The following is a 24,252-nucleotide window of genomic DNA, read 5'->3' on the forward strand; positions in this document are numbered from 1 at the left end:
CCATTAAAGAACTAGCTCTAGAACCAATAAACGTCACAATGTGGAATAACAATAAATAAAAGTTCAATAGTGTTGCTTTGCTGCAATGGCAGCATGAAGGGTTCCTCTAATGTTATTAAATGGAATATAGATATCAAATGCTATGGTGTGTCCAAATAGAGAAGAAAGCTACTGGAGGATTGCAAGTCACTATACACAAACGGTTCTAGGCATGGCTCTTAAAAGACATTTCTAAGTAATGTTTGATATCATTTGAAGGACATGTGTGGGGAGAAGCAGCAATCAGTTTTGCCAGATGAGTAAAAAGACTGATAAGTGTGAGAAAATCTTTACCTGAGACGAGAAAAAAAATTAACAAAGTAGTAGTACAAGTTGTTTTTCACTGATCCATAGTCACAACAATAGTAGCCCCGGGGGAAGCTTCCCTCCAATGGTAAATCCATTACTCCGCACATTCCGATGCATTACCGTGCGCATGACTTACCAAAGAGCTGGCGGTGGAATATAAACTTCCCCGCTACCAGGCCACTGATAATGGCCAGTATCCAGCAGATCACTTTCAGGATGTTCCAGCCGAGGCCCGGGTACTTGTTGAACAGGAAGGAGAAGCAGTTGCCCACCACGATCATGTGGGCTTCCGTCTGACTGTGGGAGATGGGGTCCTCGGCAAAGATGAGGAAGTTGAAGAAGGTGACGAGGTAGGCCACGAGGAGACGTGACCACGGGTGCTGGAAGTAGTAGCGAAAACAGGTATCTATTTCCATCCTGCTGAAGCCCATCAGCCACACAAACACCTAGGGGAGCAACAAAGAGGGGAAAGTGTTTCTTTCAGTCAGATACAATAAAATCACATCAGCAAGACCAGATTACCGAGAAAACACCCCCAAGGTTCAGATTAGCGAGCTGAATATCACTGATGTTCTGTGTGGATTGGGGTAGCTCTCAGTTTACATAAATCTGTTTAGCAGCACCATAAATAGTACGGTATCCATAAAAATAAATAAATAAATAAAAAACAGAAGCTTTCTCCTTACATCAACACAGAAATGTTACAAAGATATTGTGATCAGAAAGCATTAGTGACACCATTTACAAATCCCTGAAAGAAGGACTGTACCGTTCTCAAATAAGACGGAATCTGCAGAGCCTTAAATCAGTTGCAGGCTTTTAAAGGCTTATCCTTTGAGCCTGTCAGATCTGTGCATCCCGAAAAAACGGTTGCAGCTTTATGCAGAAGCTTTGGTGGGAACACCTGCCAAACACACTCTGAGAGGTCCCCTCTTCGAATATAGACTATTCTTCACTGCAGGAAACCCACTCTGAACTACTTCTATGTAGCCGTCTTACTGACCCGAATGTTCCACGAGTTCCCTCCCTTGACATCTTTCCTAAAATACTCCTCGCAGCAGAAATTTGGGATGATATCACGGCTCCGGAAATAGGACTGCCACGGTTTGAACACCCATGTGGATATTGAATTTCACCAGCACCATGTTTGTCCTATCATGAAATGCCATCTCCAGGTGATAATAAGCAGATGACTCCATGAACAGAGACTGCAGTCACCCATTAAAGAAAATATAGAATGGCATGTTCTTGTTAGTGCACAAATGTGCACTAACAATAAAAACACAACTGAGTAATAAAGTAGATTTCCAAAGGCAGGATTTCACTAAATAATTGTCTTTAAAAAGCACACTTAGGAAAGGTATGCCAATTCTGCTTTGTGTGTATTTGGAAAGATGATGCCATAAGACGAACCAAGATGAACGTGATCAACTAACAGTTGTAAACATTATGGCAAACAAATTACTTTCTTCAAAAGCATGTAAGTTGCAAGGGGTTCAACCATGATTGAACCTGATATTGACCCCAATGACACAAATCATGATGGATATGGTTGTCAAATCTGAAACAAATGATGAGAGATTGTACAAATCTTTATATATTCCTGTTTGAGTGCATCAAATAGACCATTTAGTTTTTTAAAACAACTTGGGTGGAAATTGCTGCTGAAAATCTTTCAGAATGAAATCTGGCCTTTCCAGTCTGGCCTGATCTTCTCTGCAAAGTTCTTCCACGTTTTTAGGTATTTCAGCAATATGTTGAAACAAACAACTTCATTTAAAACAGCAATAAAAGACATGTCAAATAATACCAAGATCACGTATGTTCAGTTACAGCATTACCAAAAAAAGAAATCCGGACATAGTTTATCTCCCTCAATGAACCTTAATACCTGTGAAGAGTTGTGACCCCGGATCAGAAATAAAATGCTTGAATCCAAAGATAGTTTTAGATACTGCCATGGAACACTAAATAAACTGTCTGCTATTGTCTTTTTAATCAGTCAAGAGATGATGTTTGTTACTGTTAAAAGCTTTACAGTCCTAAACACCGACAGAGAATATTATGTGTTAAGACAAAAATACATTCTGCTTACATTACTTTATCAATGTAACCAAAACAGTAAAATCCTGAGATTAAGATAAAACTATTTCCAATTTTTTGACTGTCGACCCTGGACAGGCGGCCACCAGTCCATGACTGGGCAACATAGAGACACACAGGACAGACAACCATGCACACACACACTCAAACCTAATGGCAATTAAGATAGACCAATTAATCAACTAGTCATGTTTTTGGACTGTAGGTGAAAACTTATTATTATTTTATGATAGGTACTTGAGAAAATCGATCACAAACTATTTTGTTGAATTAAAAAATTACTCATCTCCAGGTAAATCACACCCTAGTTTGTCAAACTGAAGCTTAAAAAAATTCCAGCTGCATTGTTAACAGGATGAAAAAAAAAAAAACATAATTTAGATATATTCTTGGTGTGTTTATTTAATAATGGGCATCAGCAAATGGGTAACTTCCAACAGCAAATAACTAGCTATTTCTGTACAAAAAACGGCAGAACAGCAGACTCACTAATAACACAATACAAAGTGTTGTATTATCTGTGGTAAATGACCACAGATTAACTTGAAGCATGAATGAACAGGAAAAAACACAAAATACAAACAGCCCTACTCAAAATCTCTGATCAGTTGTCTTATGTGATGTCATCAGAGGAACGTACAGGTGGAAAAGCCTGTTTTGGGAGGGCAGATTTTTATTTTGACTACATTATGATTCATAGCAAAAGAAGCAGAAAAACTGACCATCACTTATTGTTCAATAGGTGAAAAATTATATAACTATTGATTTGGGATTTTAAAGAAAAGTCTGACTAGTAGCTTTAAGTAGACTTAGTTCTGTTCCCAATCTGAAGCAGTAGTGTGAAGACCAGCAAGCAGAAAGGTGGACCCAGACAGGGGACCCATTTATGACCTTTGACAACATTAGAGAATCAATAAAGAATAATAGAGAAAGAAAATAGTCAGTCTCAAATAATACACTTCCCATGGAAAAACATTTTTTGATATGGCAGCAGTCATTCATTTCAATATATATGGTAGGGGTGATTATCATCATATTACTTCCCTCTAACTCCTGTTTGACAGACTCGGCAGGTGCTGCAGAAAATAGACACTAAATGAACCATCTTTGTTTCTGCCACCTCTGGTCAATTCTAACTAATGTCACATCAGCCACCTTTCTCGCTGGAAGCACAACATGCTCACCCAAAATGATCTGATTATACAACCTAAATGTCTCTGCATCCAGAAAGATGTGGAATGAGCGAAATACGTCCAGTCTTGGAGCGCAGTAAAACATCATCTGTTTCCTGAACGCACCTGCTCCTCCACGCCGTTCTCCTCTCAGTCAACAGCCAGGACGAGGTGCCCACCTCCCGCTTGGCTCTGCTGCCACATCAAGCCGACAGCGGCGCTCTAATCACCCAAATCACGGGATGATACGGTGGGTTTGGTTTTGAGAGGGATTATCCATGTGACTTGTAAGCGTACGGTAGAGTCTTCCCCCAAATCCTCAAGCCATGGTGCCCCCCAGCCCGTGAATACACCGGGCGGAGATTCCGCAGCACATCTCCGCCTGATGGAGCTCTTTAGCGGTCTCAAGGTAGAAAGCTGGCGGAGCCACTAGAGAATGGATGGACGCGGTCGGCTCCATACAGTGGATTTAACATTATTTTCCACGCTATATTATCCACCAGAGTCGAGCTGGAGCTAGTAAAACCATATCACATCCGTTTACGCCTTTCACAATAAACGGAAAGTTGCTTTTGTTTCTCCAAACTTTTTTTTATTAAAAGCTTTATTTTTACATTTTAAACCTCACCGAGCGGGCATTCAATATACATGAACTTACTTGTCAACACCTAACCTGCTTCCTGTTACAGTTTGACATTTAAATGTCAGTTAAGACATTTCTTCCGGTTTGTGCCAAACTGAATGCATCACCATTATCCAGCCCTGAAGAAAAATAGATAACCATGGCCATCACTCATCGGCCGCATCGTAGATTTAAATGTCAGGAGATGTGTCTCTAATTCTGTACAGAACAGTGAAACTTTTCAGACATACATGTCTGCAAGTCATTTAATATGGCATTGAATATGGCTTTACAAAAATATGGCATGAAGAGAACCTTGATTGGTAATATATTTTAAAAAAGAGTAGTGTTACTGACTCTTACTGTCAAAGTAAGTAAGAAAGATTTGAATGAGAAGTTTTTCATTTGGGGTCCCATTTCCAGTAAGCTACCAGTATCACATTTATTTTATATTATCCTCGCCTTATGTGCATTTTTTTTACTTTTTGTATTTTTGTGTCATAAAAGGTATGGAACGCCAAAGTGTTCAAAATAAATAAGTAAATGAAACTATGAAACAAGTATCTACACCAATGAATAATAGATAATGATTTAATGCGACAATGAAATTGTGAAATAATTGAATGCATATTAAATTCTCAGCTAATTATTATTAAATATATTTTATTCTTCTTTAAAAAATCAGCTTCCTAATATAAAATAATTTTCATATAACATTTTTACCTAATAATTGAAATTATTGTTGAGACTATTTTTATGTAATTCTAGCAGTTTTTTTTATTTCAAAATGTCATTTTTTAAAAGTCAGCTTTGATTTTATAAGGCTGATTTTTTCCCCATGGCCATTGTTTTTCATAATGTCAGTTTAGAACTGAATGACTGTGGGCCAATCAGCGTCTACGGGCTGGACCTGTATCCTCATTGGCTGAGCCTTACATAGAGATTAGTTTCCTGGGTACCTGCTCCCTGAGCAGCTACTGCTCCAGCTCAAGGTTTAGGAAGGATGGTGGAGTTTCTTTAACTTCATTCAGCTCTGGTTACCTTAGCAGATCAAATTGAGGAAAATAATTTATCATATGATGCCATGTTGAGTTGTTTGGATGACATCTTTCAAATGATCGGGATGATAATTGCTCTCCAGAATGTTACCATTGACAACACCATTGTGGATACCCTAAGAGCCATTGAGCACCATGTCTCCATGGAATATGCAGAGCACAGCACTCAAGACTTTAGTGCTGTCTGGCATAACCATCGGGGTTACTGCTGTCATGTTTTCTGGGTCACCCAGCACAGTTCACTGTGGTCAAATGAGCCAACAGTCGAGCCACTCGACGTTAGCTCTCTGTTAAAGATTACCTTCGTAGATACAAGGTGCATTACGGTAATAGAGCAGACCAGCTGCCAATTCAGGAAACGCTTGTGAAAATAAGAGGAAAACAGAAAAGTAACCTTAAGAGTATATTATAGAGGAAGTATATTGATGACATATTTACAACTTTCACATACATGTTTATGTAAAAAATATTTAATCATTTTACTGTAGATTTTTGAAGAAATAATGGGTCAAAGTACTTACTAAAGCTTATCTGTTATATACTTTTGTGTCACTTTCAGCAATTTATTTCTCCAGAATCATGAGAAGTGACAACACAATCTCTTCAGATTATGTTTAGAGGGTCATCTATACCATTGTTTCCCAACCCTGCTCCTCAAGTACCCCTGCCCTACATGTTTTATATGTGGCTCTGTTCTAGTACACCAGATTTAAATGATTGCACCTCACACCTGACTTCCAACACCTGCTTGAGGCGCAGGGTTGGGAAACACTGATCCATACTATAACCAGAGTACTTCAGAATGCATATAGTGGATATTTTTTATTTTTGTCCAATTAATAAGTATATTTGATGTCCAGGGTTAATGGCAAGTAACAACATTCTTTATACAACGTATAATGTACGTTGTATAAAGAATGATGTACAATGATGTACAACGTACAATGTATTTTATTCAACATAGCTTTTAATATTAAACAACTTTGCAAACTTTTTATTTAAGATAAACGGAAAGTTGAAAGAAGGAACAACAGTTATCAAACCAAAAGGTTAACTAAATCTAACTTGGAAAAAACAATGCAACACCTTCAAAACCTGAAAACAATGAATACTTTTATCAGTGACACAAACGTGCAGTCCTGCGCCGTTCTCATCCATTGTGGCATTTCTGCAGGATCCATGTGCATACATTGCAAATGGTACCACCGATTGCATGAGTCACACTGAATCTGTAAATATCCCACTCAAATGTTAAGTCAGTGAGCAATATCTGTATTATAGAATGTTAATATTCATTGTAAGTTTCTTTTTGGTAATTTTATAGGTGTGCTTACTCTCTAACACAAATCTTTGCTTGAGGTAGGCATCAGCCTCCCACCAACCCTGGACAGAATTATATGCAATTTAAAAACTTTATTGATGGATAGATGCATGTGATTCAAATCATCTATCGATGGTGTTTCACTATTATGCTCATGATAAATAAACCTTTATTATATATCACCCCAAAAATACTATGGGTTCTCCAGGGCATTGTACATGTGTTACCTCAACCCCTTCCGTCTTTTCATGTAATGCTCCTCTCGCATCATGCTGACCTCAATTATCTGTACATTTCTACAGGCAGAATTACGTCGTGAGACAAACTTTCATATACTTTACAAAGATTTAGCAGTCCATGTATATATTAAAGCATTTTTGAATACATTCTACAGTAAAATTATGAAATATTAATTCTGGTTATGGTATAGATGACCTTTTAAAATAATCTGAAGAGATTGTGTTGTCACCTCTCATGATTCTGGAGAAATAAATTGCTGAAAGTGACACAAAAGTATATAACAGATAAGCATTAGTAAGTACTTTGACCCATTATTTCTCCACAAATCAACAGTAAAATGATTAAATATTTTTTACATAAACATGTATGTGAAAGTTGTAAATATGTCATTAATATAATTCTTCTAGAATATATTCTTAAGGTTACTTTTCTGTTTTCCTCTTATTTTCACAAGCGTTTCCTGAATTGGCAGCTGGTCTGCTCTATTACCGTAATGCACCTTGTATCCGCGAAGGTAATCTTTAACAGAGAGCTAACGTCGAGTGGCTCGACTGTCGGCTCATTTGACCACAGTGAACTGTGCTGGGTGACCCAGAAAACATGACAGCAGTAACCCCGATGGTTATGCCAGACAGCACTAAAGTCTTGAGTGCTGTGCTCTGCATATTCCATGGAGACATGGTGCTCAATGGCTCTTAGGGTATCCACAATGGCGTTGTCGACGGTAACATTCTGGAGAGCAATTATCATCCCGATCATTTGAAAGATGTCATCCAAACAACTCAACATGGCATCATATGATAAATTATTTTCCTCAATTTGATCTGCTAAGGTAACCAGAGCTGAATGAAGTTAAAGAAACTCCACCATCCTTCCTAAACCTTGAGCTGGAGCAGTAGCTGCTCAGGGAGCAGGTACCCAGGAAACTATAATCTCTATGTAAGGCTCAGCCAATGAGGATACAGGTCCAGCCCGTAGACGCTGATTGGCCCACAGTCATTCAGTTCTAAACTGACATTATGAAATAAATGGCCATGGGGAAAAAATCAGCCTTATAAAATCAAAGCTGACTTTTAAAAAATGACATTTTGAAATAAAAAAACTGCTGGAATTACATAAAAATAGTCTCAATAATAATTTCAATTATTAGGTAAAAAGCTGATTTTTAATGGAAAATTAAACATTTTTGTAATAATGAGCTGAGAATTTAATATGCGTTCAATTATTTCAAAATTTCAACGTCACATTAAATCATTTTCCATTATTTATTGATGTAAATACTTGTTTCGTAATGTTTCATTTATTTATTTAATTTTGAACACTTTGGCGTTCCATAGACACATTTTACAAACGTGATCCATTCATAAAATACATTGACATGACAAAAACGTTTTTTGCTTGATAATGGCATCAGTCACATCAAATTATTTTGTTAGATAAATATCGTTTTGGATACCCTGCCCATTTTTAATGTTTTGATTTGTACATTTGTTTCTCATTTATTTAAAGACATTTACAGTGTATTGTTTTCTGAGCTCACACTCAAACAGAAATGATTAGATTATCATAAAAATATAAATCTGTTCAAATAACTTTAAAGTTATGATAAGCTTTCGTACTATGTCTACAACGTCTGTGTTTCTCAACCTGTCTTGTGTGAATTCAAGTGTTCTCAGGCCCCACGGAAAAGCAAAGGTGAGTCTAAGCAGTCTCAAGGTTTTATGAAGGTTGAGCTGGTCCTGTGGCTAAAGGTAAGTTTGAAGTCTTTAACATCATTACAGTCTAAAATTCTTCTTTCCAGAAATTTGCTAAAGCATGGCAAGTCTAAAATACTGCATATGGATTAGAGTATAGCCTAATCACTGGCACATGGGCCACAGTAGTGACTGGGATCTAAAAAATATTTCAGAAGCCATATGATGTTAAGGATACGGTAAAAAAAAAAGGATGAAAACTGTACCAGATAAAGATGGTTTCCTTAAAGATTCAATGAAAATGTATTATTTGCCCTGAAAGATATATTTTCTATTAGATGTGAGCTCAGCAACATGTATAAAACAATTTTGTTAATGTGTTAATGATATGTGAAATGCATTTCCTGTGTTTATGTGATTCAGTCATTACTTTTTACTTTTAAAAATATATAATTTCTCCTGAAAAGTTGCCACTTAAGTAACTAACGTTGCTTTCCTAGCCATGGCTTTGGTATGTATGTATGCATTGATTTATTGCGGCCATTACCAAAGGTGGAGTTGGAGGACCTCATTTGGCATTGCTAACACATAAATGTGGTCAGATCTTCATTAGAAATTAAAAGAACAAAAATTATAATGGCAAAACACTTTTATGCTATAAATCTTAGTAAAAAAAAAACTGTACTGCAAAATACTTAACTGCATAATAGACCCGACTGTCAGATACAGACTCAGAACCTACATTTTAATGCAGTTATTTGTACTGTAAAAATAATATTTGGTATTGATCTAAATCAGAATAACATACAGATTCAAATATTTTGCCTTTTGAAAAGTGATTCACTGTGTTTCCTCTATAGTTCAGTGTGTGGTTGCTCTGCTTGACACAGAGCTGAGATTCCCTCTGGTGATGGGATATATTGGATGTACTATTTTACGGAAAAAAAGGAGTCAGGGAAAGCTAAGAAAGAAACCCAGTGGTGTCCAGATGGGGCCGGATTTCTTGCCAAATAGGATCAGCTGTCAAAAGGCCAGCATCTCTTGTTGTCTGCGATCTCAGAGTCCGAGTCAGATCTGCAAAATGAAATATGACTCAAAGATCTGATATGAACCCAACCAGAAAGAGTAGTTAAAGAAGTGAGTACTGCACAGGATTACATTTAATTATATATAACAATATATGAAGATGGTTTATGTAGTTTATTCACATTTAAGCAGATAAAATCTACAGAAATGTTTCATATTTTTATATGGATAAATAGCCACAAAGTCTAAAAATATATTTTTTTCTTAGTTGTCTTTTTTTGCCTGTTGCAAGCCTTTTTGTACCTTGGCTCAGACCTAAAAAACCTAATTTGGTCTACTTCTTCAGTAGTTAAAGATCGGTTTACAAATACAACTTAGTACTACAGTTTGTAATTACATTTGAAGATTTCTGAGAAAAACTAGCTTTATTTATTTTTTTATTTTTAAAAACGTCAATAATAAGCTACTGCAGCATACACAAATGAGAATATTATTCCTTCACTCGTGTAACTCTTTTTCAGACTTAAAATCTTTAATGACACATAATATAAGCACACATGCAGTAATGATTGTATAAAGTTGCTTTGTTTTACTGCACACCAATGAAGCATGACCTTTCGCTTCCAAAACCACATCACTATAAATTAATGTAGTGTTCCATTGTAAATTTTATTCGTGTATACCTCACCACATTTCTCAGAATAACTGTACAATGTGGAATATTGAGTATCCTCTACAGGGCTAGCTTTTAGTTAAAATTGAATAAATAGATTAACTACATTTGAAAAAATATATGAATGTAATATTTCTCTTTTCAACCGACGTTCTTTAATATATAAACTGTATGTTTGCTGCAGTTCTTGTTTTGGAACAACGTGAAATGTTTATTTTGTATGACCTGTTTTTAAGGACAGTAAGTAAGTGAGTAAATAAATAAATATTGTTGAACATTTGGGTAGGTCACGTGATTCCCACAGACTTGGGGCGGGTCTCTCCGCTGTAGTTCACTTCCTGCTTTTTCTCTTCGCTCTCGCCTGGTCAGCTGCTTCAGTCCTCTGTCCGACGACAGGCACAATGTCACATCAAACAGGCATTCAAGGTAGGGTTTGTTTCTGTTGTCATTGCCCCTGTTTTGTTTGCTTTGCTGTGAGAATTTGAGGTGCAGCTTTGAGCGCCTGCTGCAGTTTGTTGCAACCAGAAGCTAGCGTCAAGTTAGCTAATCTCTCCGTGCTAGCTAGCTAGCTCCTTGCTACAGTGATTTGTGTGACCAGTTGTGCCGCTCTGGACCTTTAGAGGACTTATTTGCGAGCGGTTTGTCACTATATAGGCGTCCGAAAACATTCCTCTTCTGCACGTATTTCCTAACGCCGCTTTGAGGCCGTTCCCTATTTTTTTTTTTATCATCAAACTGAAACCTTGTAAGGTTAGTTTGAGCTCTGAATCAATGGGCGACGCCTTCAAAAAGTCGCTGCTGGTCTGGCACCTGACAAGATTTCAGCTGGTATCTGAATAGCACGGACATTATCCGGCATTGATATAAACCTGCAGACTAGGCGTGACTTCCTGCTACACAGGAAGACTACGGCAGGTAATTTGTTTAGTCTGCAGTAAAAAATGTAACTTTAGGAAAGAAAAAGGCACAAATGATGAACTTTCAGACAAGACACAGGAGGTGATTGCACTTTTCAGTTTGTTATAAACAACAACGGGCTTGTAGAAATGATCTGATCTATTCAAATTAGAGCTGCTCTCCTTCCTGCAGCCTGTCTGTTGCTAACCATTCTCCGTAGGTAGAAACAAGTAATCTATAGATGGCATGTTATAAAATGTTACCCATTCAATAAAGACTCGGAGAAAGTACCTGTTAGTTTGTGTGACAAGAAACTGTTGTCATGGTGCTATTTTGTCATTTGCCAAACATTTGTGTATAAAAAAAAAGCTTGGTGGATCTTCAGCTGAACTTGTGTTCAGTTTCTGCATCAGTTAGGTTGTTTGAATGAAAAATCAACAAATCATTAAAATCACTAAGAAGCTTGTTTTAATGTAGTCCTTTGCATTCTTTTACAATGCTCGGATATGGGTCAAGGTATTTCAGTAGGCATGAAAGCCCACACTGTGACTACAGTATGACTACCTTTCAGGGCATTGGCACAAAATTAAACAGTGTGTTTCGTGATCTAATTACTTTTCTAGAAAACAGAAAAGCAGTAATTATTACTAGGTGCTTCTAAAGCAGTATATTAATGATGACTATGGGTATGATAAAGTGTATTATGGCTCTATTTATAGTTATTTTAATACACAGGACTAAAGCAGAAGTATAGAATAAGTATCTGCTAAATTTAGAAGTAAACATGCTTATTGTGTTAAATGTTGTTAATAGGGTAACAGATGAATGACAAACTGATATGAGCAGGGAATTTCCCTTCAGCAAAATGGGCCCTTACTTGTAAGCAAGACAAAACTGCAAGTACCATCCTGCAGCCAACTTACCTGCAGTGTGCAGGAACAGATGAGGGAGGGGAAGCACTGCAATAATCTGTGCTGCACTCGGCCAGAGAAAATTCTGGCGTCTCTTTTATCGAAGTTATAAACAGTAGGAACAATATTATAAACACGTTTTGCAGTTTCGGAACTTGTTCTTCTTAAAACCGTGGTATGCCTTGCTGACCCGTGCCTGGTATTAATTTATTGAAGTCCAACAGTCAGCTGCTGATACAGAAGGTGGTCTTTGTCCCCAGTACATCAACTGAAATAAGTTCGATACCACAATGTGCCGTTACATTGTGCTACTTTAACATACTCCATTTATAATGAGACTAATTCAGTGTTTGCCTTTGGCTTTTGTCTGATGGCTCAAATCAAAATTTTAAAACCAATAACCAGTGTGTCCCTTTCAGCTCAAGTAAACTCTTATCGATCTTTTTCCAGCGGGGAATGATGTGAAGGAAATCTTTGCCAATGCCAGGAGCGGAGACCAGTATCGAGTCTTAAAGATTGTCATTGAGGATGGTAAGTAGAGTCCTGGTATTTGTTTACCACCCTCTGTGCCAAGAAAAGGCTGAACTCATCTCTCTCCCCAAATGCCGACATTCCGGTGCTTGCATGGGAAAGAAATCTGCGCAGTTCTTACATTTTAGTTGCACACATCTGCCTTCCAGAGCAGCTGACACTGGGCGGCACCAGGAAAGCATCCAAGAAATGGGATCAGGAGTACGATTCCTTAGTGCTGTCACTTCTCGAGGATGCCGTGCCCTGCTATATTTTGTACCGGCTGGACTCCACTAACAACCAAGGCTACGAATGGATTCTCCTCGCCTGGTCACCAGACCACTCTACTGTAAGACAACCACGTCTGGTGGCTTTAATGAATAGCTTTCCATTCTTTGCAGCGTTTGTTGTGCTCTGCTTTGGGTTTAAGATGGGTGGAGTTGACCACATAAAAGCAGCCAGTCTGTGTGTGACTTCCTACCTTTTTAGTCCTAAAAGTTAAATATGCCTAGTGTTTTAAAAATAACATGGTACTTTGCCTTTTATAAAGAAATTCCTTCTGTTTTTAGATAAATAAATAAATGCAATCAGATGAGTTTCAGGCATCTGGCTCAAACCTTATAATTTCATCACTATTTGGTTTCATTTATACTTGATGAACCACTTCTTTTAAAAAAAAAAAAAAACTTCACAATGAAATATTATCTTTCTGTAGCAATGGAAAGGAGAATGTTGCAGCGTGAAGATGTCTGGTGTGTCTGTAGCTCTCGGAGTGCAGAGAGAAACTGGTTTAAAACTTCCTGTCTGTGTCACACAGCTGAGTTTAGCATTCCTGCCTCTGAGCCCCAAGCATCAGGTTGAAGCTTGCCTAAAAGTTGCCTAATCTTAATCTTTTTACAACCTGTATGTGCATGAATGTTTCTGCTGCTCTGGCTGATCTGGGATTGTTTTCACTTTGGGTATACCTGTCAGGCCAACCACGTGTATATATAGCTTTAGATCATAGTTTTGATAACGGATAAATATGCTGGTGTAGTTTGAAACTCTTTGTAATTATTTTTAGTGATACCTTCATGTTTTGTTTTTTTTTTGGCAGGAAATAAAGTAATAAACCAGCAGGCGGTGATAAGACTGGAAGCAGGCTAATAATATTTATTAGTAACCGTTTAAGCTGTCGCCATAAAGAGCAGTTAATGTACCGACAAGTGCTGTCTTTTTTTCGAGGTGTGTAGGCAGCCCAGATTGTTGTTAGATTTAAAAAGTAAAAATCTCTCCATTGTAGGTCCACCTAAACCTCAGCCTGATGTTTCCTGATGTTTCTGCTGGGTCTTAAAGTTTTATTTTTAAGAACCTTAATTTTTGTCCTAAAAAGTTGCCAGGTTTTCCATTCTAGCTTTTAAGTAAAATTTTGTTCTGTTTTAAATTTGTGCTTTTGGCCATTTATTGCATCATTTCATTCATCTTTTCATTGTGTATATTTATTATTATTATTAAGAAATGCACTTTTGGTCTGAATAACAATGGGAGGGCTACACAAGGCCTAATTTTTATCAGTTAATCTGCAGAACATTTTCTCTTTATTGTTCTTAAGAAACAATCTAAATAAGCTGCTCAGATCTTAAAAAAAAATCCAGAATTGTTTGTGGTCAGGATGATCCTGACCACTAGAATTTTTATTAGATTTTTCTCTTCTCAACGTTTTGTAATAAAACGTTTTCTGCATTTATTTTTTTTTTAGGTGCGACACAAAATGTTATATGCTGCTACCAGGGCGACACTGAAGAAAGAGTTTGGAGGAGGGCACATTAAGGATGAGATTTTTGGTACCACAAAGGTCTGTCAGTTAACCTTAAGTTTTTCCTTCCTTTAGCTGTAACCTTTCTCTAAAGCCTTCAATGTGGTTTTGTTTTCAGGAGGATTTGAACCTCAGTGGTTACAAGAAATATCTGACCTCACAGGCAGCTCCCTTACCCCTCACTGCTGCAGAGGAGGAACTGAGACAAATCAAACTCAGTGAGGTAAACACAAGGATGCCAATTTCAGCTGCTAGACAGTGCTTACATTTAAGGAAATAATGCAATGCTCTTGTCCAGACTCATGTCATCGGTAGGTGGGGTTTAGGCTGTTTTCAGGTCTTAAAGGAGACACCTCTACATCATCTTCGCACTCCACGGCTTCGGCAACAGAAAAAATTGCTTAGCTCAGCCTGCAGCAACACTCCTAATCACATCTCCTGTGTGCAAGATGTGAAACCCCACCAGAATCTAGGTGGGTGGGGTATCACTGAAGGCCAGCAATGCAGCCTTTCAAGCACACAAGGTCAGCAGCGATGCAAGTGTGCAGATGCTGGCCTGGCAGTATCTAGAGAGTGCAAGCATGCTGATGGTTAGAACAGCAGGATATTGGCAGCGCATACTCTCATTAGGCATTTAGATATCACACCCATACGATATAAAAAGTACAGATACCAGTCGTAGGGTTTGTTTAGTCGGGTCATAAAAGTGGCTTAAGAAAAGCTCTGGGAGTGTCCAAAACTAAATCTGATCTCAAGTATGCAAATGTTGAAGCTCTGCAGTGCAGAGCTGGAGAGTGATTTCACTTCGGGGAACATGTGAGTTCTATCATTGTAGTTTGCCTTTGTTGTGATATGAAAGATGAATGTGGTAATGTGATACTGCCAATGTAATTACCACTATTTACATTGCAGGCCTAAAAACCTTCTCTGCTTCCGCAGGCAACCTCCTTTGGGGGAAATTTACGGCATGTTTTAGTCTTTGATTAAGTCCTATAAATGATCTGAAATAGTCACTTTTTTTTTTCCTGAGTAACGGCATTTTCTAATTGCTGCTCGCCCAGCCAGCCACATAAACAAGAACTCTCTTTCCTACCATATATGGAACTGCTTTTAGTAGTGTAGCCTCTCTTCAGAGCTCTGTCAATTAAAAACAGCAGAGCAAACGGGAAGAGAGATTTCTGCTGGTCCCGTTTGACCAGCTGTTGAAGGAAGATAAAATACCATTAATCTCCGCCGCCCAGATGAAAAAGCTTTGAAATATTTATCGTTTGCCTTGCCTTTTACCAGGCAGATGGATAAAGAAACACGCAGTCCTGTTTGGAATGCGAAGTAGCTGCATCTGTGCTCAGTCATGTCTGCAAGGCATTTAAATCTTTGGAAACAGACTCTATAAATAGATGCAATCCATCAGTGTAATCCTTCCTGCATGTTCAAGTTTTTGGTGTGATTTCCTAAAGGGGCCTTGTCACTTCAAATACAGGCTTCTTATCTGTATTCATTGTGCCTCAGGTTTTAATCAGGTTGGTGCACCAGTTTGCCACCTGACGATTTAAAGAAAAAAGAAAACCTTAAGAACTTGTTACTGGACTAAAATTGTCCAGGAAACCTGTTCAGTTTTAAAGTGTTCATTGCAAAAACTGTCTGGAAATCATATTGAAGTTACGCCTAATAATAGTAAGTCTTACTGTTTCATTGTGTTGTGTTCAGGTCCAGACGGACATCAGCGTGGACACCAAGCAGCAGACTCTGCAGGGAGTGGCTTTCCCCATTCACAAAGATGCTGCTGAAGCACTGGCACATTTTAAGCAAAAGAGAATCAACTATGTGCAACTGGTGAGTTCCTAAGAGGAAACAATGTCATGCAAAAGTAGTCATAGCCTTAAACCTTTTCATTTTGTCTTGTGATTTATTTATTTGGAGGGTGAGCATCTGTAAAAAACAGTTTTCAAGTCTGGCCACAGATTTTCAATTAGATTTAGGGGTTAACATTGACTAGGTCATCCTACCACATGACTATCCTTAGATCTAAACCATTCCACAAAAGCTGTTGCTGTAGGTTTAGGGTCATTGTCCTGCTGAAAAGAGAATCTCCTCTCAAGTTTCTTTTCTTCAAGTTTTTTCTTGCCGTATATTTACCTTCATCCATCTTACCACGATGCCCACAGCATGATGCTGCCACCACGTTTTACCATGGGGATGCTGTGTTCAGGGTGACGGGCAATATTTACTGTCACATTTGTTGGGCAAAAAGTTGAATTCTGCTTTCGTCTGATCAGACTACCTTCTTCAACCTGTTTTTCGTGTATTTCTTCCTGCCACTCTTCATTTAAAGCTTGATTTGTGGAGTGTCCAACTTAAAGTTTTGCTGTCAACAGATTCTTCCACCTGAGCTTTGGATCTCTGTAGCTCCTCCTGAGTTACTATAGGTCTCTGGAATGCTTCACTGATTTATGCTTTCCCTGCCGTTTTCATTTTCAAACAGTAAATGATTTGGTGCAAGTATGGAATTTTTTTTTTTTTCTCGCTAACATTACTTTAAACTACTCCATCACTTTATCCCTGACTTGTTTGGTGTGTTCCTGGTTCTTCATAAACCTGTTTTTTTTTTTTCAATCACGTTCTCTAATAAACCTCAAGTGCCTGATAAATATAGCTGGATTTATCATGTTCCTTTTACTTCACAACTATCGTTTATTTTGTGCAGGGTTTTCATATAAAAACTCTCAAAAGCACTTTAAATTATGTTGTAAAGTAAGAAGATGTGAATTAAAGGGTTAAGAGCACTTTAAGTTTATAACAACTGTTTCATAAATAACTTGTATCTCAGTTATAATGTCTTGTTACTTATAAAAAGAAAGCATCATTGTTGGTCAGGAGTTGTTTTTGTTTGTTTTTACAAACACAATGGGCCACTCATTTTCTTTTGCCCAAAAAGCCTTTGTTTCAGCGCTAATTAAAATTCAGAGTGCTCATGGCTCTGATTAGATCAGTCCAAAGTACAAAAAAATTGTTGAAGCACTGCTTTGTCTGTTATTCTATGAGCATCAGACTCAAACACAGATTTTTTATTTATTGTTACATTAAAACCATTCTCCTGACTGCAACTGAGTAAACGTTTCATGCACAACACAGACTTCTGGAGGCACAAAAGAAAACTCTCTGTCTCCTTTTATTTTTAATTTTGTATGGGGGGCAATCGGCAGGTCCTGATCACAGGACCTCAGAGCCCTAGTAGGGGTGTAGAGATGTAATAGATCAGATATATAGACTGGTGTCTGTCCATGCAGCGCTCTCCAACTCAACACTAGGATCTTGAAATGCACTCGATGATGAACTGGGAGCCGATGAAGTTGCATTAGCAGTGGGGTCACATGACAACATTTTAAAGATCTACTCAGGAGCCTAGCAGCAATATTCTGTACAGACTGCAACTGGTTTAGGAAGGTTTTGGTAAGACATGTATAAAGCACATTGCAATAATCCAAACAAGACCAAACAAAAGCATGAATTAAGATTTCCATCTCAGGATGAGAAACAACTGGGCTCAGTTGAGCAATATTTTGCAAATGGTAGAAACATTATTCAACCAGAGATTTGACATAATTTTCAAGCATAAAGCCTGAGTCAAAGGTTATGCGAAGGTTTCTAACGGAAGATTTAGCCAACTAATCAAGAGGCCCACGTATATGTTTTATCTTTTTCTGATGCAAAAATGATTACTTCAGTTTTTGCTTCATGTAATTCAAGAAAAAGTTTCGTCATCCAGCTTTTAATTGACTCCAGGCATTTAAAAAAGCTATGAAGTTTTGAAACTTGATTTTGAAGAAAAGAAAAATACAATTGGACATTATCTACATAGCATTGGTAGGAAATACCCTTAAAAGATGACAGAATGGGATCAAGAGGGAGCAGATAAAGTAAAAACAGTGGCCCCAAAACGGAGCCCTGTGGAACACCAACTTTAACAAGACAGGAATGGGATCTGTAAATAGATGTAGCCAAAAAGGTTGATCTATCAGACAAGTAGGAAGACAACCATTTTAAAGCAGAGCCTGAAATACCAACCCAACTACTCAGCCTATTTATAGATTTATATAATCTAATAAACATTAGGAACTACAAAATATTAATCCATTAATTGATCTAAATGGATGGAATTTTCAACAATATTTCAACCATATGTGTTTTCTTTATGCTCATCTCAGTCTGTGATCCTATAAAAGTCGTAAAAGTTCTTGTTTTCCTCAAGTAGAATAAATGCTTTATTTATAAATGAACATTTATGAACATTATTTTATAAAGATTTGTCATTTTGTGTTTTATAGAATCTCTGTTCTGTTGAATGCAAACCAGTTTTAATGCAACTGACGTAATCTTTTTTTTGTTGCTGTTAAGTGTGCGTGTGTGTTCTTCTGCCCCCATGGCAGAAAGCCGTATCATCATCAAAAAACGCTGCTGACTTCCTACAAAGCTTTTAAATTTTAAAAGCAATCTTGCTGCCAAACGTTTGTTCACTGAGTAGTTTCTGATTTTTATGGTAGCTGTAATTAGAAATAAACATAAGTTTATTTTTCGCCATCCAGTGTCTTTTCTTTCTGCATTTTAGCAGAATTGAGTCAGAAAGGTCAGACAGATTTCGGTCCAACAATGAATGAAATGCAAATTAGTGATGTTAATGCTCTCAACATTAGAGCTGGACTATAAAAAGAGGAAGAGGAGGATGAGGAAAGAGACTCTTTTTATGCAACCTTCACAACCCCACTGAACATGTAAAGGGTCCTTTTGGGCCTGCCGTTTGCGTCAGAGTGACAAACACAACCACATCAGCTGAGTTACAACAAACGCCGGTTGGAGAATGGGATGCCACCCCACAGCAGTGTGTGACCAAGCTGTTGACCAGCATGAGGAGGAGGTTGTTTGTTTGTTAAATGAAGAAATAGTTGAATTTCCAATATGTCTTGTTTCTTTAAACATCAGTTCCTCAGTCCAACTGGCTTTTCCTTGAGCATGCTTTGCTTTTGGTTACTGTCACATTGTCTTAAACTGAAAATCCTTTTTTGTCAACAGGAAATAGATACTGAAAAGGAAATGATTCGCTTGTGCAGCACTGAGCCAACTGAGATAAAAGACCTGCCAAAGAGAGTCCCCAAAGATTCTCCACGTTACCACTTCTTCCTCTACAAACATTCGCATGAAGGCGACTACTTGGAGTCTACAGGTGAGTGGTTCTTTACAGTTTATCATTTTCAAGGTTCTGTTTGGCGTTTTTGCCCCACCCCACAATGTTTGACTGTCCTTTCTTTTGCAGTCTTCATTTATTCTATGCCAGGGTACAAGTGTAGCATCCGAGAGAGGATGCTGTACTCCAGCTGCAAAAATAACCTGGTTGACATGGTGGAGAACAAACTCCAGCTTGAGATCGAGAAAAAGGTGAGTGATTCACACTTAACCGAATCTGTGATTGATTCAGGGGTCCTACAGATTTTTAAAAGTCAAACTTCACTGCTTCAATTTCCAGTAGCCTTAATCCTTTTTAGCTAATTTATAAAGAGCAAAAACAGCTATGAATCTATGGCAGATATTTCTACAGTGGTCATCCTTTAAACATGGAAAACCTAGACCAGATGGAAGGATGACAAACTGGTGGCCAGAAGAATGATGGATAGCATAGAAGAACAAGCTGACAGATGCAATATTTAGACAATTAAAACAGGGAAAAGAGACTTGAAATACAACAGTTATTTCCAACTCTATTCTTGTCCAAACTTATCCAGACCTGGAAACTACTTTTCCAGACTTCAAGGGACCTTAATTGAAAGTAAAAATTGTTGCTTTAATGTAAGAGACAAAATCTGTCTCAATAATGTTGGTTTTATTATAAATTAGATGTTTTAACAAATAAAATTGCTTTATTAGACAAATTTGAATATTAAATGAAACTAATAAAAATCGTGTTTTACTGCAAGAATGTCAGCCTATTAAAGTATTTCCATGTACTGAACAGTATACATAATTACCTCCATTCTGTACCTCTCTGCTGTTCCTCCAAACTCGGGGACCTTGATTTCCATATGAAAATCAAAATGTGCTTGCACTGAAAAGAGGACTTTAGACCACTGAGAAACAGTCTTTTCTGTTTTGTTTTTTTTCCCATCTTAGAAGCTTCTTTTGTCTTTGGTTCGGAAGTGGCTTAACACAAGGAATCGGACAGTTTTAGCTCATGTCCACGCCTTGTTAATCTCCAAACTCTTGAATGGGCTTCGGCTCATAGCCCCCTCAAGGCCGATGTTATCCCGGTTATTTATGGATCTTTTTCTACCACTGGTTTTCCTTCCACTCAACTTTGCATTTACTTAAATACAGCACTCTATGAACAGCCACCTTCTTTAGCAAAGACCTTTGGTGGCTTCTTGTCCTTGTGGAGGTTGCCAGTAACTATCTGCTGTACAGCTGTCGAGTTAGCAGATTTGTTGTTGTAGGACAGTCTCATGAAGAGGATGCTCAGGGTTCTCCATAATGTTCTTCATTTTATGAAGCACCCTTCTTTGCACAATGATCTCCAGAGGTTTCAGAGGAGTCCCCAGAACAGACCCAGCCTTCTTTATCAGCTTGTTGAGCGTTTTTAAGTCCCTGGCTCTGATGCTGCTACTCCAGCAGATGATGGCAGAAGAGATCACGCTCTCCACAACAGACTTATAGAAGATATGCAGCATCTTGCTGCAAACACCAAAGGTCCTAAGCTTCTTTAAGAAGGACAATCTGCTCTGTCCCTTCTTGTAGATGGCTTCACAGTTGCTTCTCTCCACTCCAGTCTGTTATCCAGGTGAACACCGAGGCATTTATAATCCTCCACCCCTTCCACTTCTTCTCTCATGATGGAAATAGTGCTTGACATAATTCTTGTTTGTCTTAAAATCTACTGTCATCTCCTTTGTTTTTATTCACGTTCAAGATGAGATGATTGTTTCCACACCATGCCCTGTACTCAGCTTCTTGTCTGAGCTTGTTTCTGAACTGAACCTATTGAAGAATGTGTTCAGTTCATTGGCTCTGTCCAGACCTTCATCGGTCCGATCTTCCTTCTGCATGAAGCCTGTGATCTTCTTCATCCCTGTCTACACATCTCTGATATTGTTTTGCTGGAGCTGCTCTCCAGCTTTTTCTTGTACACCTCCTTGCTGTCTCTTATCTTGACTTTAAGTTACTCTTGTAAACTCCTCAATAATTGTCTGTCTCCCCCTCTGAAGGCAGTTTTTTTTTTTTCTTGTTAAGCAGGTCCTTCAGGTCTGTGATGATCCAAGGTTTGTTATTGGGGAATCATCTCATGGTTCTGGTGGGGATGATGTTATCCACACAGAAGTTTATATAGTCGGTTACACACTCAGTCATGGCATTGATGTCCTCTCCATGTGGCTGGCACAGTGCGTCCCAGTCTGTAGCCTCAAAGCAACCTTGCAGAGCTTCTTCAGCTTCCTGTGACTATTTTCTCACAGTCCTCTTTATTACAGGTTGTCTCTGAACAAGGGGCTTATATTTCGAGCAGAGAAAAACAAGATTGTGATCTGATTTGCCTAGAGGAGGTTGTGCTGTAGAGATGTATGAGTCCTTGACATTTGCATAAAACAAATCCAATGTTTTGTTTTCTCTGGTAGAGCAGCTGACAAACTGTTGAAATGTTGGAAGTGTAGCAGAGAGTGAAGCATGGTTAAAATCACCAGAAATTGCCACAAATGCATTTGGGTGTTAACAACAGACTCAGCTGATGGCATCACATGCAGTGTTGGCAACAGCTGATGGTGAAATATAAACTGTTGCCAAAATAACACTGTTGAACTCTCTGGGTAAATAATGGACAGAATATAGACAGAAACTTACTACTAACAGTTCACTATCTGGACAACAGAGATGATACTTTACAGTAGCATGTCCTGGATTACACCATCTGTTCACAAGTACTGCCAGTCTACCTCCTTTGCCACTCTTTAAATCTCTGTCTGCTCGTATGGTCAAAAGCCTGGCAGAGAGACGCTGGAGTCGGGGATCTGGTCCTGCAGCCATGTCTCAGTGAAACACAGAGATATTTCAGATATCAATCAGCTGCTCCCGATTGTAAAAAACACCTTGTTGCTATTGTGATGCATCATAACAAATGTCCAAAAGTAAAAATGTTTCAGCAAAAATCCTTCCACCTGCACAGCATCCGATACCAGAGAGGACAAGCATCCAACAAAATCAACTCTTATCCACCACAAGTGGACTTTGAGTTCTTAAAAACAATTAACCAGGATGAAAAGTAACAGAGCTACTCCAACCTGCTGACACCTTGATAGGTGCAATTCGAGAACTTAAGGAATAGAATAGAAAATTTCAATTGCTGTAAACAATAACCATCAAAATGAACAGAAATAAGAGCTTGATATGGTTGTGTAAGAAATAAATTACTCTTTTAGTGATAATTAATCTAGATACAGATACATTATTACCATGTGAAATTTGTGGGATTCATTTAACAGTGACATTCATGTGTTAAATGAGCAGCAGCATGTATGTCTGTTACAGTCATGGGGTAAACTCCCTTTGCTGGATGCAATTCTACCCTACTTATATACAAACTGATTTAACAGGAAACTGAAGTATATGTGTTATATCTACTTTCACAGTTGGAAATTGAAGATGGAAATGAACTAACGAACGATTTCCTGTATGGTGAGGTGCACCCCAAGCAGCATGCGTATAAGGAGCAATTCGCCAAGCCAAAAGGCCCAGCTGGTAAGAGGGGCGGCCGCCGAATCACCCGACCACCCGGCGAGGGAGAAGAGGAAGATTAAACACACCTCAGCACCACCTCCACCCTCCCCCATATGTGTTCCACAGTGGAACATCCCTGTGATGGGCGACGAAAAAATTGTATTTGACTTTTTTTGTTTTGTTTTCCTTTCCCAGCGACCTCAATTTCTCACCATGTTACCCAGGACACCCAACTATGCACGCCAAGGAGAACTGAGCAATGATACACATCAGATTTTCCATTTGTAGCTTGCCAAATGGAAGCATACATATGTATGGTAATACATTCACAAGCAGCTTAGCTATATAACTCAAGGGGGCCCACATAAAATTTGAGGTATTTGCTTTATTGCCAGCTCTTACACTTAAAGAATAAAACTTTTAAAGCACGACTAATGTGAACTTCCGCCAGTATAAAAATAAAATGCTTATTTTGAGTTCACATGCTCAAATTCCTGAATAGCATTCCTTAAGTCTGTGTCAAATACTGTTTTTGTGTCTGAGTTGTACAATATTTGTCTCCTACTGTTTGCACAATGAGGTGCTTAAAGCCGAAAAGATACGAATTATTCCCATATGTTGACTCATTCATTTTAACAGTGCATTTTTATAAAAACTAAATTCCTTCTTTTTGATATAACTGTGGTTTACATGAAAAAAAAAAAAATCATCTGCTGAGAAACTTATTTTTCTATGCAAGTGCTGTAAATGTACATATTGTAGCTGTGTGATGCTCTATGATTAAGAAGCAGTCTGTTCTGGTGATTGTCAGTGTGGATAACAGTGGAAAGAATGGGCTTCCAGAAAAACTCCATCTATACATCTCACATTTCACTGAGAGGAAGCTAATAAAAACCTGGTTCCCACAGCGGAAAGAATGCCAAGCTTTATCGGATAGAAAAGGGAATTCTACCTTGATGGAAATATTGCCTCATCCACTGGTCTACTGATTAATATTTGGTAAACTTAGTTCACCTCATGTGAAGGGAAAATCCCTTTATATTCATTGTCATAGAAAACGAATAATGTTTGTTATTCTTTGTTTTCTTACAAATCTTTCTTTTAGAGATGAAAAATAAAAATATTTAAATCAGA

At 38.1% G+C, this 24,252-nt stretch overlaps 2 protein-coding genes across 5 annotated transcripts in view; one reads left to right on the forward strand and one right to left on the reverse strand.

Moving 5' to 3' along the window:
- Window positions 1-4,101, reverse strand: part of tmem117 (transmembrane protein 117) — an 81,871-nt gene extending 77,770 nt beyond the window's left edge. Inside the window, exons 1-2 of one of the 4 annotated variants that reach the window (XM_047353369.1) lie at window positions 3,750-4,101; window positions 485-794 (exon numbers count right to left, since the gene is read on the reverse strand). In XM_047353369.1, the coding sequence (XP_047209325.1) occupies window positions 485-779 (295 nt within the window). In that variant the 5' untranslated portion in view covers window positions 780-794; window positions 3,750-4,101. Of the gene's footprint in view, window positions 1-484; window positions 795-1,117; window positions 1,258-3,635 lie in introns of those variants that run through there. The other 3 variants (XM_047353378.1, XM_047353359.1, XM_047353388.1) reach the window with 3 other exon arrangements.
- A 6,451-nt stretch (window positions 4,102-10,552) lies between these two features.
- On the forward strand, window positions 10,553-24,252 carry twf1a (twinfilin actin-binding protein 1a). The gene is made up of 9 exons (XM_047392770.1): window positions 10,553-10,683; window positions 12,516-12,596; window positions 12,746-12,924; window positions 14,314-14,409; window positions 14,489-14,593; window positions 16,078-16,203; window positions 19,438-19,588; window positions 19,679-19,800; window positions 23,031-24,252. The coding sequence occupies exons 1-9, from the start codon at window positions 10,659-10,661 to the stop codon at window positions 23,196-23,198; spliced, it is 1,053 nt and encodes a 350-aa protein (XP_047248726.1). The 5' UTR covers window positions 10,553-10,658; the 3' UTR covers window positions 23,199-24,252.

The sequence above is a fragment of the Girardinichthys multiradiatus genome, chromosome 2 (genome assembly GCF_021462225.1).
Source record: "Girardinichthys multiradiatus isolate DD_20200921_A chromosome 2, DD_fGirMul_XY1, whole genome shotgun sequence".
NCBI lineage: Eukaryota > Metazoa > Chordata > Actinopteri > Cyprinodontiformes > Goodeidae > Girardinichthys > Girardinichthys multiradiatus.

Bases quoted from the DNA above. Each gene is read 5' to 3' on its own strand.
- twf1a (XM_047392770.1), top strand. From the start codon at position 10,659: ATGTCACATCAAACAGGCATTCAAG. The intron at 10,684-12,515 runs GTAGGGTTTGTT...ATCTTTTTCCAG, and splicing joins ACATCAAACAGGCATTCAAG to CGGGGAATGATGTGAAGGAA. The intron at 19,589-19,678 runs GTGAGTGGTTCT...TTTCTTTTGCAG, and splicing joins CGACTACTTGGAGTCTACAG to TCTTCATTTATTCTATGCCA.